The sequence below is a fragment of the Lytechinus pictus genome, chromosome 10, assembly GCF_037042905.1.
Source record: "Lytechinus pictus isolate F3 Inbred chromosome 10, Lp3.0, whole genome shotgun sequence".
Taxonomy (NCBI): domain Eukaryota; kingdom Metazoa; phylum Echinodermata; class Echinoidea; order Temnopleuroida; family Toxopneustidae; genus Lytechinus; species Lytechinus pictus.
Genome location: NC_087254.1, coordinates 26,588,074 through 26,603,081, shown reverse-complemented (window position 1 = coordinate 26,603,081; position 15,008 = coordinate 26,588,074). Strand labels below are relative to the sequence as shown.

The following is a 15,008-nucleotide window of genomic DNA, read 5'->3' as shown; positions in this document are numbered from 1 at the left end:
GTCGGGTAGGTGGAGCGTAGTGTAGCGGTAGTGAAGTGGAGCCTGCATGAACATCATTTGAGGTAGGATCCAGGATTTTTCAGGGGGGGGGGGCACATTTCTCCCGAGGAAAAAAATGACAGGAAAAAAAAGTTTCAACTTAAATAAAGACATTTCGTCCATGAGCAAAAAAAAAAAAGTTTTTCAACCCAAAATTATGACATTTCGTCTAAGAAAGTTGTTAACAAGCAGAAATAATTTTTTAGAAAATAAAATAAATGTCTTCACTTTCAAAAGAGGCCACACTTTTGTTTTCACAGCATTTTTACATTTACAAATATTCATGGTGCTTCTCGAAAGTGGGGGGGGGGGGGGGGGCAAGGGCCGTCTGTGCCCCCCTCCCCTGGATCCGCCAGTGGATACAAGATAATACGCGGGTGTTGTACCCCTGTGTTGTGAGTATCAACCATGAACTTGTTACATGTAAGAGTAAAGCAATTAAAGTAACTATCACGGCTACATCTTCAACTGTTGAAAAATGATAACAAATGCCTTTAGTATAATCAGATTTGATAGAAACATATTCAGCAGCACTGAAAACAGAGAGTAGAAGCCCGGAGTAGAAGACAAGTATGCTATGCAGCAAGGGAGAAGTAAATACTACCCGCAAATGACATAGATGCTCTGAAATTTCGAAGAAGAGCTCATAGTGTGAAAGACAAGATGTAAGCTACAAAATAAAGCATTTTCCTTTCCTATGCACGCGAAGAACGGAAACCTCTATGATTTATTTTTTGGGGAAAAATGTCAATTTCGCTCAAACGTTAGGCCACTTGTATTGAAAAAAAAAAATGGTTAAATTCTAATAGTTTTATTTCTAATAAGCTAGATCTACCCATCAGGGGCGTATCAGCGTACAGCCAGGGTCGGTGGCCGGGGGGGGGGGGGCAAGAGCAAAAAATTTCCCGGTCATATCATGGTAACACGAACAGGATTTTTTTTATAATTGTGCTCGGGCATTATTAGCTCAATGCGTGATATTTAAACACAAAAAGAGGGGGAACATCATGGTGACTTCTCTTTTATTTCATTTCCTTTTCGCCATTGTCAGAATAATGCTTCTTTTATATTTCTTAGAGAGTTCATAACAAAAGGTATATAAAATATATGTTAACTCCTTATAGCATCTCAAAACAATTTTGAAACATGTCCTGATCATTCGTTCATTAAATCTGAGATGTTTGTGACTTCTATTTTATTTCCTTTTGCCGTTGTCGGAATGTTTCTTTATATTTCTTAGAGAGTTTATAACAAAAGGTATATAAAATACATTTTAACTCCTTAGCACCTCAAAACAATTTTGAAACATATCCTGGTCATTCGTTCATTAATCTGAGATGTTTGTGAATTCTCTTTTATTTTGTTTCTTATTTGCCGTTCTCGGAATAGTGCTTCATTTATCTTTCTTAGAGAGTTCACATCGAAAGGTATATAAAATATATTTTAACTCCTTAACATTTCAAAACAATTTTGAAACATGTCCTGATCATTCGTTCATTAATCTGAGATGTTTGTGACTTCTATTTTATTTCCTTTTGCCGTTTTCGGAATAATGTTTCATATTTATATATATATTTCTTAGGGGGTGTTGCAAGAAAATATTTGCAATTCAATTGCAAATATTCTGTTGCAATTTCACAACTGATTTTTACAACGTTAGCTGTAGCAAATCAGATTAAACTTCTTGTTTCAAGGAGCAGATTAACAATCAATCACTAATTTGCAATTAATTACAAGACTTATGATTGATTTAGGGACCAAGAATAGACTTGCAATTGATCGCAAGTTTCTTGCAACACCCCAATAGAGGGCTTATAAAGAAAGGTATATAAAATATATTTTTCAAATCAATTTTGAAACATGTCCTGATCATTCGTTCCTTAATCTGAGATGTTTGTGACTTCTCTTTTATTTTACTTTCTATTCGCCGAGAGGTGCTAAAGAGTTAAAATATATTTTAATTTTTTATATACCTTTCGTTATAAATTCTCTAAGAAATATAGAAGAAGCATTCATATTCCGTCAACGGCGAAAAGGAAATAAAATAAAAGAGAAGTCACAAACATCTCAGATTAATGAACGAATGATCAGGACATGTTTCAAAATTGTTTTGAGGTGCTAATAAAGGAATTAAAATATATTTCATATACCTTGATCCTTTAGAACTAAGAAATATAGTCACTGCATAATGAGTGATTTCGGGGGATTTCATGCAACAGTCTAGAGTGGGCCATAATGTGCCTGCACGTCTATCATGTACTGTGTTATAGAAGCGTTGGTGTATATATGGTTGAAGTTAATGACCCTATATAGCTATAGCTACTACGACCCGTTGAACCTGACTGGGATCAATATTCGTCAATTACGCCGTCTAGCACGTTTTGAGAACAATGGACGAAGGTGTGACAATCACAAAGCAGCCAACAATAGGAAGAATCCGTTTCAATTGAAGTTATGCTCAGATCTCTTGTGTAGCGGTTTGAATGTGAATTAACCCTGAATGGTCTTTATGATAAAAAAAAAACATTACGCCTATTTTATCTTCAAGACAGTTATGAGAAAAAAAGGATAAATCAATGAAATAATTAATGTATGTGTTTTACTTTTTACAAACGTGTATCAATCGAACATCTTATTTGCTGTATTGATGAAGAGTGCCAAGGTCGATGACATGATTTATTGATAATACGCCATCTGAGTTCTCAAATAATGGTACAAGATTTTAGAAAAAGAAGTTTTGAGTGTCGTCTCGTTTATATCAAATCTCAACAAAATTTAAAAAGTTTCTGAAATGTCATTACTTTGAAAGTATGCACTTCATTAAACTTGCACATCAGGGTGGTCTCCCTTAAAAGGAAAACATTTTGCCCTATCAGGGTGCAACTCCTCTTGTAAGGAGACAAAGGAGCTGCACCCCTTCCCCATTGTCAGCGGAAATTAAGAAAGTGATTACTCAGAGAAGAAGTCGGAGATGGAGGGGAGAAAGAGCAAGAGGAAGGTAAGAATCTGTTAAAGAATATTAAAAAAAAAATGAAAGAAACATAAACAGAACGGGGGGGGGGGGGGGGCGGCGGAAGGAGAGGTTGGCCAAATAACCAATTATAAAAACATTTAGGTCACTGTATCAAAAGCATGTTCAAGTTTATTTATTCAAAATTAAAAAAAACATCACGTTATAATAAAAAAAGGCCTACATGCGATGCAAGTGACTACAGTAAAAGTATAATTTTGTTTAAACGAAATGATATGTATGTACTCTGCCTTCTATCTCTTTTTTCCCCCTCTTTATTTTCCTGATCACTTCAATCTTTCGTAATTATGATTTATCATTAAATTCATTGTGAACACTTTGATGTAAAGGATTGGTATGTGATAATTTATTAATAAAAAATAAATAAATAAAAAATTATAGTACAGACAAATTGGTTAATTAAAGCCCCCCCCCCCCCCCCCCCCGTGGTGAAAAATTAGCTGGTCCAACAGTTGGGTAATAACAATTTATATTGGCCTGATCAGACCCCCTTCCCCGGGCGCGCTCCCCGGGCGGGATATAAAATACGGGAAAAATAACCAGGGGGTATAACCTATTATGCAAGCTGATCTGAGGCCCCATGCACTGTCCACATTTATTATTATTCTAAGGTTGCGTAGAACATGTTTTAATCCTGAAAAAATGGCTTTTATTATATTCTATTGTATTTTATTTTCACCATTCGTTGTTCCCAATCTCGGCTCCAACTACTCTCTTCCTTTCTATTCGTTTCAACGTTTCCTCTGCCTCTACATCGGGGGACGGGGGTGTGCGGCTGAAGGTTCAAAACCAACACCCACTCAGGGTCATTTCGGCTAAAAGGTACCCATTATTAGGGATTTATTAAAATTTGAACCCCTCCCCCCCCAAAAAAAAAAAAAAAAAAAAAAAATGGAGAATATGGACCCATGTTTAAGGCCAGTATCTAAAAATTAGGGCCATGTTTAGGGAATTTCCAGCATAAAACCAAACCCCACGTTTAGGGATTTCTTCCAAAAAAAAAGCGACCCATTCCAGCGGCACATCCCCGTATGCCTTATTTCGTGAGAACACCCCCCCCCCCCGGGCTCTGAAGGTATTCAACATTTTCTGAACGCTAATATATTTGACTTAATTGCTCGTATTTAATTTCCTCGTAATTTTTATATTATGGCTCGACTACATTGATTTTTTATTTGCATTTTGCAGATACCATATTAAGACTCGTCTCTTTCATCAAAATTAGATCCAACTACTGTCTTGGACTTGGAGAGAAGCGACTATCACATTAAGGGCCGCAATCGGTCATGCATTGAAGTTTTATTTATACCGGTATTAGAAATATGTATTTGTTTGCGATTTTGGTATATTTCTCCTAGGGCTGGCTTCAAATTGTAAATTTTGTGCGTGCCGTGGAATTGTTCAACACAACTTCCAAGTCCGGACGGCTGCACACGCGTTGAGCCCGTTGACTGTAATGTACCGCCTACCGGTACCGGTAGATCCACCGTCGTCTCGACTGGAGTGAAAGGGTCTCGTCACTTGTAGTTGTACAACTACAAAGTACAAGAACAAGTTCTGCTTTTGCCTGATCTTTGGCAGAGCCTTTCTATTTCTAGGCTCAGGTTGTGGAGTAGGGATTTTCGTTTATTTCGTTCTCTGCTTATTTTATTGTTATTCTTTTACGGGCATTTGAACTAATAAGTACTTTCTGGTACTATATAACTACCGTACAATGCCTGGCCAGGATCAAACTTGGGGGTAATTCGCGGAATTTTCTGTGTATGGGGGGGGGGGGGGTGGGGTCGAGTACAAAGTCGGACATCAAATTCTTAGCAAATGTGTGGATGCATACGTTATACCGGATGTGGTTTATACAGATATATAGGTCAATCGATATCTATTGTTAGGTTAAGAGTAAGGATCAGGACATCATGTAAAAAGGGTGTACATGCTAGCTCGGAAGGACAGGTGTGGAAAAGTAGATCAGCCAATTACCTAATTGTGAAAACAAATCCTCTTCTTTTTAACCTTCTTTCAAGCCTAAAATTCAATTTTTCTTTAAAATTTTGAAAAATGTAGTCCTACCAAAAACCATAATTCTTACAAGTTTCAAAAATTACGTTTCTTGGAGAAAATCCATGCAGCGTGTTTCCTTCCCCTTAAAAATCCCACACTTAGGCAACTTTTAAGAAGTCACCATGTAATCAAAATAATATTTGCCTCACTGTAATGGAAACCTTAAAATAGACATAAGGAGAAAATTTTGTCCATTGACATCGTATGCCATTATGTTACCTGGTTATTGTTCATTCGTTCACTGTTTGAGGTTCATGGGTGGAATCCCGAACCAACTGGAGAGTTGCAGCTCTGTAATTACCGATAGCTTGAAGTAGAAGTTCGCCTTGGTGAGAAACACGCGGTGAAACTGTTCAGTATAGGACTTACCTTTAATTTTCAAATGGAATCTCAAAAAAAAAAAATTAAAAAAATGCATACATGCCCCCTCCCCACTGCCATGTCATCACCATCGCCATAATCATCATTGACATATAATTATTGTAATCATCAATCTTTTAGGATTATTATCATAATTATTCTCGGCACCTTCATCACTATCATTATCACCGTCAACATCATAAAACATTAATTAATCATCACCGAGGGGGCCGAAGCAGGGGATATATCCTATGTTCATGGGGTGCATCAATATTTGTCCCCCACCGCAAAATATTATCTTCTGATCCGCCGCCCATGATCATCACTATTATTGCTATTCTCGTGATTAATATTTCATAATTCTAATGACCAATTATTAAGATCATTATTACCATCATCATAATCTCAACATTATAATTATCATCATCACCATTCTTGTCATTGCCATCATCGTTAGGATTACAATCACAATCATCACCATCATGATCACCGTCATTACCTTTCTTTTCGATATCATCATCACGATCATAATACCCATCACTGTCATCACGTAAGTTACTCAGAAAACTGATTTAAAGACTGCCTAATTCGACGAATTATTCACTCAATTATTGTTTCAAACGTAAGCTTAAGTTATACCTCTTAGAGAGGTACAATGCTGCATCGTACTGATGAGCTGCAAATAATAATAATTGTAATTGTGTTTTTCTATTCTTTCTTTCAGTATACTCTCTATTAATGAATGAACACAAAATTATCATAACGGGGATCATAGTAGGTGGAGAAATAGGAAGAAAAGAGAGAATTATAGGGAGGTAAATTATGTGATATTCCCTCAAAACAATTATCATGCTTGAAACAAAATCACTAAATCTATTTTTTAACACTTAAGAGGTCCATATTTTGGTAATTCTTAGCTTATATACATTCGTGTAATTGCACGCAAGTTAAATCAATCCATTATAGGGCTCGGGTCTCATTTGAAAAAAAAAAACCGGTATAGTGGTAGAATTAATGATAACATCGATGATTATGATAATAATGATAATAGAAATAATAGTAGTAGTAGTAATAATAATGATGCAAAAAGCTATGTGACTCTAAATACGGGCCTTGAGATTTGGCTCAGCCATAAAAGAGTCGACATCAGGCAGATACTCGGACCCTAGCTAGAGCTGGAGAAGGAAGAAAGAACAAAATGGATAATTATTGGTTGGGTCTGAGCATGTAATAGGTCCATGGTCTGAGGGACGATTGTGAGTAATTTATTTCAACGTTAACAATTTAAGTACTTTGCTTGGGACAGCTGCGCTGGCATACAAACTCGTAGTCAGCGTCTATCAACCCATTTCATTTCGCACGCGCGTACGGCCGGCGGAGAACTGAGGCCAGGAACCAAGATTGTTTGCTGGCCTGGCCAGGCATGTGATGCGCGGCCGAGTAGATTCTAGATTCTTATTTTAAAGCAGAGCGATTCCACTGATCGCTACATGTGAGTTGTTTTCCAAGCCAATCAGTTATCGAAAATGTAATTGAAAGAAATAATCTATGCCCATAATCTTTGCGAATGATATAGAAAAGGTTCGCTGATTGGAGTCCTATCGCGATAATTATCGCAGCTCGAGACAGTAGTTCGCGGCCGTGGCCGTGCGCCGAATCACCGGCAAGAACACGGCGATATCTGCCACAGACTGGCCTGACGTTCACGCGCGTGAATATTGCGATAGTCGGACCCACATCGATTAGCGCGTTTCACGTGCGTTATCTGTCAACTTTATTTCGAGCTATACTGTAAATGCACCAAAACAGGAAAAAAATTAAACTTAAAAGGAACAAAAGGAGTGACGTATCTCACTCGGCTGTCGTGTAGCTCCCACTTCTTTGGTCAATATGAAGTTGCTATAATACACAAACAAATAGCCATTGGCAGAACTTCCGGGTCCACTGCATTTCGAAACCATAGGCCAATTACATCATCCCTTTTGTATTGGGTTGGATGGCTTGTCGATCGTACGAAAGCAACAAACGTTCAACTCACAGAAACATGCGGGCACTGTAAATGACGTAGGGGTCAAGGGGTGGAGTATGTCATCACTTTTCATGAATATTCAGAACCAAGGTGGCAGCTTACAGATTCCAACAAACGATTGGAATCTCATGAAGAAATTGATCTTAAACCAGTTTCAAGGTGGGCAATTAGGGTAAGAAATTAGTCCAAATGTATATCACTATGGCACTTGGTTTTTCCTTTTTTAAATCTATTTCTGCCATTGAGTCCGTGAACTGATCAAATTAGAACTTTGGTCTCTGTAAATGTAATTGGTGAGAGAGTCAACAGAGTTCAGCAGAACAACCAATATAAAAAAGACAAAAGTTTTTGATCTATACCAGTACCAGTTGGATATTTACATGTAGACTGAGAAATCTGCTGTTTTGGAGGAGTTTTTAAACGTTTTCTGATTTTTTCAGCCCTCCTCCAACACAGAGGGAAGACTCCCATAGGACTTGTAATGGCAGTGGTTTGCTCAAGGCTTAACTACAGCATCTATGGGGAAAAGGGTGGGCTACCTGGCCCTCTTCCCATTCTTAAATCCAACTTTTAATGAGAGAAACAAAGCGCCAGAATGAAAATATACTTGTCATGATAAGCTTACCAGTTTCTCAAAATACTTATATGTGATGTAAATCCAAAATGTTAATTCCAAAGAGCCAGTATCAGGTTCGGCGATCGTTCGTTGTCATGTTTCTATTTTGCAGCTTGAGCATACAAATGCGTCGGCCAATCATGTTGGTGTTTATCATGGCATGATGTCTACCACCACCACCACTGTGGTGCCTATGAAAGAATACTTCGGTCTATGCAGGGAGAGGATGCCGCAAAGCTAGACAAAGTCTCAGCAGAGCATGACCTGACCAAAATAGACTGATTTATTTTTTGTCTTCAGTTGGATGATGTGCCAGTGCATTGATAGTCTAGCTGAAGAAATATTTACGATCAAGAGCAGAATTTGATCCTGTGCAATAACGACAGTGCAGCCTGAGCGTGCATACATGCATAAAGCTTTAAATTCAATGACAGAAAAGGGGGCATGGCCAGTATTGGAGCCTCCCATTCAGGAGGTTATCTTCAGTATCAGAGATAATTTTGGTATCAAATTTCAGAGACAGTTTGAGAGACCTTTTTTTTGTCTAACAAAAATATGATTCGGCATATTCCCGATGATTAATTAATCCACTTTCGCTCTCTTGATTCGCTTGCTCGCAATCTTTCTTTTTTTTTTAATTGTACACGGTATGCCATATCTAGCCCTCTAAAATTTTTGGCTCATTATGCCACTGTTGCCAATCTGAGGATGGAAGGGTATATTCAGTCGTTCTACAGTATACTGTACATGTAGACTTTGTAGCCAGCCCAAATTACCACATTCTGCCTGTTTTAGCAAACTGATTTTAGCTCAATTTTTGTCCAGGTTCACTGGTACTCTTCAATAGCTATCAGAAAGCATTAGAGAGAAAATCTTGATAAAAATTGAGTCGAAATTAGTTTGATCAAATGGTTAAATTGAGCTTGCTATGAAGGTCTACTTTATTACTGCCATCAATAATAAGTGTTTGAAAAATCCATCTTTTTAGAGATTGATTTATTTTTTCACCCCATACCTGAACGAATTACCCTCAAAAACTGGGATTGAGGTGGTTTTTGGTGTCAGACATAATAAGTCTGAGTATATCACAGGAAGCAGAATAATGCTCAATGATAGAAATAGATTCATACCCATTACTGGTAGTAGTTTTGTCACTGTTTGGGGGAGTTTTAAAACTATTTTAAAACCATTTTAAAACCCTTTCCCCCCATCCAAAGACAGAAGACTGGGTATACCAGAAAGCACATTGACAAGGGGCTTTGGGTTTGTAATAATCCAGGGATTTTTTTTTCAATCTTATTTGGTTCCGACTCTTACCAAAATTACCTATACTGAAAAAATTTCAGGTATCAAACAATGGTAATAATCAATATTTTTAATATTTTCAATCTTTGGTGGGCTATTTAATCTACCTGTTACACCAAAGTATTCCCTACATGTTGCAGGTACATTGTACATTAATGTTAAATTCAACTTGTATTCATGTTCATTCTCTTTCAGAATTTAGGCCAAGGAGAAGCATGGGGAATGCCAACAATGAGAGGTAAGAGTTTTTTTTTTTTTTTTCTTCAGTAATGATATATGTATGGTATGCTATTTCTGTCTACCTTTGTACTAGTTGAATTGAATTCAACACTAAAACTTCCCTAATTCAGCAATCATGATCACGAAAGGCACTTTCATCCTTCAATGTTGTACCAGAGAATCAGAGAAATGTATCTCATTAGATTAGCTTGGAATCAAACCCCGACCCCCTCAGATGGAAAGATGAGAGTTATAACCACTACAGTGTGTATCAAAAAAAGGTTTACACTTAAAAAAATCCTGTAATATTATACATTTGTAATATCCTGAAGATTTTTCCACATTTTATTATTGGTACAGATCCATTTAAGCAAATGACGATATAACTCAAAAAATATTTCCGCTTGAGTGAGCACCACTTACTTTTGAAAAGTTAGTGAAAAATGATTTGCGCAGAACTTTGAAATAGTTATGCGAATAAAAGTAGACCTTAATCATGAAGAACACGTGGAATTTAGCTAGCAAAATTGATTTGAAGATATCTTTTATCTTTTTTAACTTGTTTCCTTGCCCACAACACTTTGAAGAGTGCATTGCGCCCCACCCCACTACCCCACACACTGATGCCATCGTGCTTTACACTGAGCTGTGATTTACATGACACGGCTTAGGATTGATTTTCATTTTGTTAATCATTGTCAAGCTTGGGAAAAGTGTGGAGAAACAAGTATTAAATAAAAAATGAAATGGAAACCCACTTTAAATGATAAAAACTTAGTGAAAAAATGCTGGAGATGTCTGGTATAAACTTTTGTTCAGATTCAGTTATGTCCTCAGATCCAGCTGGCAGAAAAAGGGTCAAGGTTGTGCTTACTAAGTGTTGAAATTTCAATTTGGGTGGCAAAATTGTTCCAAAATGCTTGAATGTATCCATTTTATTTCAATTGATTAAAGTGCAAGGGAAATGTATGAGAAATGTTTCGCAGGGTAAGTTTGATTTTGCCCTTTCCCCTTGACACAGCGTGAAAACAAGCATTTCTGCGCAAACAGATTTCTGCAAGCTTTACAAAAATGGACAGTGCTCACTCAAGTGTAACATTCTTTCAAAACTTTTACTTTCATTGGATAGATGAGACCCAAACCCAAGATTATATGTGAAAAAACTACCCACATGTTGTATATTTTTAAATTCCCGGGGCTTTTTCAAAGTGTAAACTTTTTTTTTTTATACACACTGTAGATCACAATGCCCCCATGTGTTCCCAAAGTAAACAGATGCACTCATATAGGAGAATCTATTATTGGTATTGGGTATTTTTTGTTTAGAAGTAAAGTTATTCCCTGTAGATTTGATAAAGTCATGGCAAAGACATTTTCTAAAATTTGAATAAAAATGAATCTTATATGATTGATTATCCTTCTTATGTCCCTTCAGGTTACTCACGAGAGGGAATGGAGGTCAAGATAGGGGCTTGGTGGAAGCGGGAGTGGAAGCTCATCCGTAAGAGCGAAGAGGACGAGTTCTGCGCATACCAACCGAAGGCAGAAGACTTCCATCAGGTACCCAACAAGGTGCCCATGCCACCTCTCCTAGCTGCCATGGTCAGGGAAGAAGGGCTGGCGAAAGGGAAAGAGATGGAGGAACCGCTTCTCTTGGACATCAAAGCCAGCAAAGGCTACAGGCACAAAGGCTATCAGGTTCCTGGGGACAATGTTGTTGGGAAGCGCATAGGTGACTTTGAGATTCCAAGATGATATGTCAGGAAAGTGTGCTAATGAATGGACTTGAATAGTGGAGTGGTAGAGCAAACCATATAAAAACTTTTGTTGTCCTGTTTTTAAGCGAGAGGTGCAGTGGCTCTGGGCAAGCCCTTGTTAACCATCATTCGCTTGCCCTTCTAACCATCTCTCTTCTCAAACTGACTTGGTGCCACTAAAAGGACATTAACTATTTGGAATGAGATATGTTTTCCTAGGAGTATGTGGTCTGCTCATAATCCATAAAACTGATTTAATATGCGATTGTGCAGATTAGATCAGAAATCAGCATTATGAACTTGATCTCTAGTTCATTGCTACGTATTTCAAAGGGATAGAAGCAGGTCATATTATATTTGAAAACCACTGGTAAAGATTGATAATAAATCAGTAAAATTACTAAAAATCACTGTGCCATTGTTGTTTTTATTTCTTTAAAAATTATTTTCCATTTGTGATTTCAGGGGGGAAATCATCAATATTACAGGCTTTCATTTTCATTGTTTTGTTTCCCCCATATTCGTCAAACATATTATCAAATATGGGTGTGTTTTAATGAGGCAAGCAAATAAGTTCTGGTAGTTGTGAATTATTCTTGCACAGTTTTTACTTCTTGAAATAAACGCCCCCCCCCCCAAAAAAAAAGGTGTAAATATACTTGTATACATAGAAATCAAACAAGCATAACAGCTGTGTTGTCCATGTATGGAAAAGTGGAAGAGGGAGGGGGTTATCAAATTTCAGAAATGGGAACAACAGTACGGATCAGGAGTGCTTCAATAAATGGGCAAATTTGTGCGTTTCATAATACATGTGTGCAAGTTGCACCCTTAATCCGAAAAGGACTGGGCTATTTGAGATGTATTGAGGACTGGGGTGGCGCCATGATGGGGCCCCCCATTCTGATCCCAGCCGCCATTCATGTGATCGCGCCAAAATTTGGCACGCACATTCTTTACCACATTTACTACAAGCTAGTATTTAAAAAAAATCTGAAAATAATAACTTTTTAATATGAATAAATTTTTACATTTGGGAAATATTGCGCGAAGCGTCCGGGGGGGGGGGGGGAGGGGCATCATGGCCCCCAGTCCTTTTAGTCCCAGTCCCACCTTGTTAAACCCAATGGACCCAAGTGAATCCTGCAGACTTTTCTTGAAATTCAATTTTGGATGAATTAAAAAACTGGCCGACTTACCCTAATTTTCATATTTTTAAAATTTCAATATTTTTTAAACACAAAAAATTGATAAAACTGGCAGATAACGCGATTTTGACAACCCTTGATCTGTATTTTATGTGTACTTTGCGTGAACACGAATGATATACATGTATATGATGCACACGGCTCTAAAACAATACCAACCGACTGCCCCATTGTTTCATGTTGTATAGCAGGCATACTTTTTATTTGCCTTATTGTGCCATATTTGTAAGCAGTTGCAGATCTAGGGGAGGGGGGGGTGCACATAATGCTTCAAGGAAAGAAAGACTAATGAGCGGGTGAGAGAAAAAAAAGATGAGAAAGAGGGATATGGATCTAGGAGACAATAGGGATAGATGGAGTGAGAACAGAGGACAGAGGACTGCTTCATGATAGTGGTTAGCACTAACAAGTTTTCGGTTGTCTTTCCCCCGACAGTTACCATATTAACAGTCAGAAGCCATTGCTTCTCGGCCAATCAAAATCCAAGGATTTTACTGAAAGTGTCAGTGCTGACAACTCGTGAAATGCCCCCCTTTCACCTTCCCAAATGACAAATACAGCAAATTAAATAAATAAAAATTGGACCATAGCCTTGATTAGACATGCGAGTCTCATTGGAGTAAATTCTACTCCAAGATACTCCTGGAAACCAGAAGGAGTATCTTGGTCGGAGTAACTCTGTTCAGATGGGCCATACTCTGACCTTTCCTCCAACTGGGCTTCCTCCAACAACAAAAAAAGTCTTTAATCTTGGTCGTGATAAAGAGAAATGTCTTTGGAATTTTAATCCATGCATAATAGAATTTCACTTTGACTAGGATCCCCCGCAACTGAACAAGTCTCATGTAACATATAGGAAAAAAAATAAATGGTAGAGCAGGGGCCGCGGAACGGTTTTCAAAGTGGGGGGGGGGGGGGGCTGAGCCAAAAAGTGGTCATATGGTAATTTTTAAGTTTTTGTACACGGTTTTGGAAAAAAGTGGGGGGGGGCTGAAGCTCCCCCCCCCCGCTTCCGCGGCCCCTGAAGAGATGAAGAATATAACAAAGTTAATACACTATTAGGATTGGACATCACAAAATTAATCAGACACTAGTTAATTTCTTTTCAAGAACAGCCACCAAGATTTTATTATTGATACTTTTTATATATATTCTCCAATCGCACAGAAGAGTTTTCCATTATTTGTTTAATCCTCCACCATACACAAAGCCTCAAGTTTTCAAATACATTGTTTATTTGAGTGCAAACCAAGATCTTGTTATTTATTCGACACTTCATACGTATACATACAAATCACTTTGTTATCTAAATCTTGATAACATGGGTGACTATGAGAATCAAAATTACAATTCATTTTGTGTTATGGATACACATAAACATTTATGAATTCAATTCTCATTTAGTAGGAAAAATAAATTGCTTGCACTTGACAATCCTTTGCACAAGACCTAAATATTCCTAAATATCTACTATTTCATGAGAAGAATAGAGAAAAAAAAATGTGCATGAAGTATTTGCAAGCCGTAATATTTTGTTCTCACAAAAATATTAGAAGTAATTCTCAGACATGATTTCCCTTCAATATTCTTGAAAATAGTAAAGAATTTTCAGTCCATATCTTTCAGCAATCTGAAGGCCATAATTAACATATTTTCAGCAAATTAAAGGGGGGGGGGGGATAAAAAGTTCACTGATCCAAAGCCCAATAATTTGGTTTCAAGTTCAATGTTGATGACTGGTGTTGATTTTAAGCCTATTTTTACACCAGTCACAGCACAGCTGGTGCTCAGAGACCAACATCACTTGGTGTTCAGCTATCAATGGTGTAATTGGTATCATTTATGATATACCCTACATCTGGGCCCAGTAGCACAACGGTTGCGATTGACTGCAAATATGAAAGAGCAATTTTGATTGGTTGCTGGCCAATGTTTTCAACAAAATATACATGAAACAATAACCTTTATTTGCCGATGTTTAGTAATTGATTGCAAACCTTTGTGCTACAGATCTCAGGTTTTGGAGCTAGGTGAGGCAGCCTGACCCTTCTCAACACCAATACAACATCCAACTTGAAATCACCCATAAGTGCAGAGATTATTTCCTATATGTGGTACTTGGTAAAACAGGATTAATGGCTTAGCAAAGGTATCAGTTTGCAACCATGTGGGTTATGACAAATGGGCTCAATTTCATTTTGTTAATCATTTAGCATTGGTATATTTCCATTTAAATTCAAAGAAGGCCATTTTGGGAGCTTTTAAAGTGGAACAAAATGTAGCTACATGTATTGATTACAGGTTGGCATAACAGTCTTGCTCTGCAAGTACTTCAGTATCTCATACATAATGGTATACATTGTGTTATATCAAAATAAGAACAGAA

The 15,008-nt window shown here is 37.5% G+C and overlaps 1 protein-coding gene across 4 annotated transcripts; it reads left to right on the top strand.

Moving 5' to 3' along the window:
• Positions 1 to 2,848: 2,848 nt before the first annotated feature.
• On the top strand, positions 2,849 to 13,479 carry LOC129269380 (small ribosomal subunit protein mS34-like). Of its 4 annotated transcripts, none has more exons than XM_064105688.1 (3): positions 2,849 to 3,037; positions 9,634 to 9,676; positions 11,093 to 13,479. In XM_064105688.1, exons 1-3 carry the CDS (start codon positions 3,011 to 3,013, stop codon positions 11,410 to 11,412), a joined length of 390 nt encoding a protein of 129 aa, XP_063961758.1. In that variant the 5' UTR covers positions 2,849 to 3,010; the 3' UTR covers positions 11,413 to 13,479. The 4 variants fall into 4 exon arrangements, with proteins under 4 accessions (XP_063961758.1, XP_063961760.1, XP_063961759.1 ...); XM_064105690.1 differs by lacking the exon at positions 2,849 to 3,037 and adding an exon at positions 6,619 to 6,744; XM_064105689.1 differs by lacking the exon at positions 2,849 to 3,037 and adding an exon at positions 6,797 to 6,980.
• Positions 13,480 to 15,008: the final 1,529 nt, after the last annotated feature.

Bases quoted from the DNA above. Each gene is read 5' to 3' on its own strand.
- LOC129269380 (XM_064105688.1), top strand. From the start codon at position 3,011: ATGGAGGGGAGAAAGAGCAAGAGGAAG. The intron at 3,038-9,633 runs GTAAGAATCTGT...ATTCTCTTTCAG, and splicing joins GGAGAAAGAGCAAGAGGAAG to AATTTAGGCCAAGGAGAAGC. The intron at 9,677-11,092 runs GTAAGAGTTTTT...ATGTCCCTTCAG, and splicing joins GGGAATGCCAACAATGAGAG to GTTACTCACGAGAGGGAATG.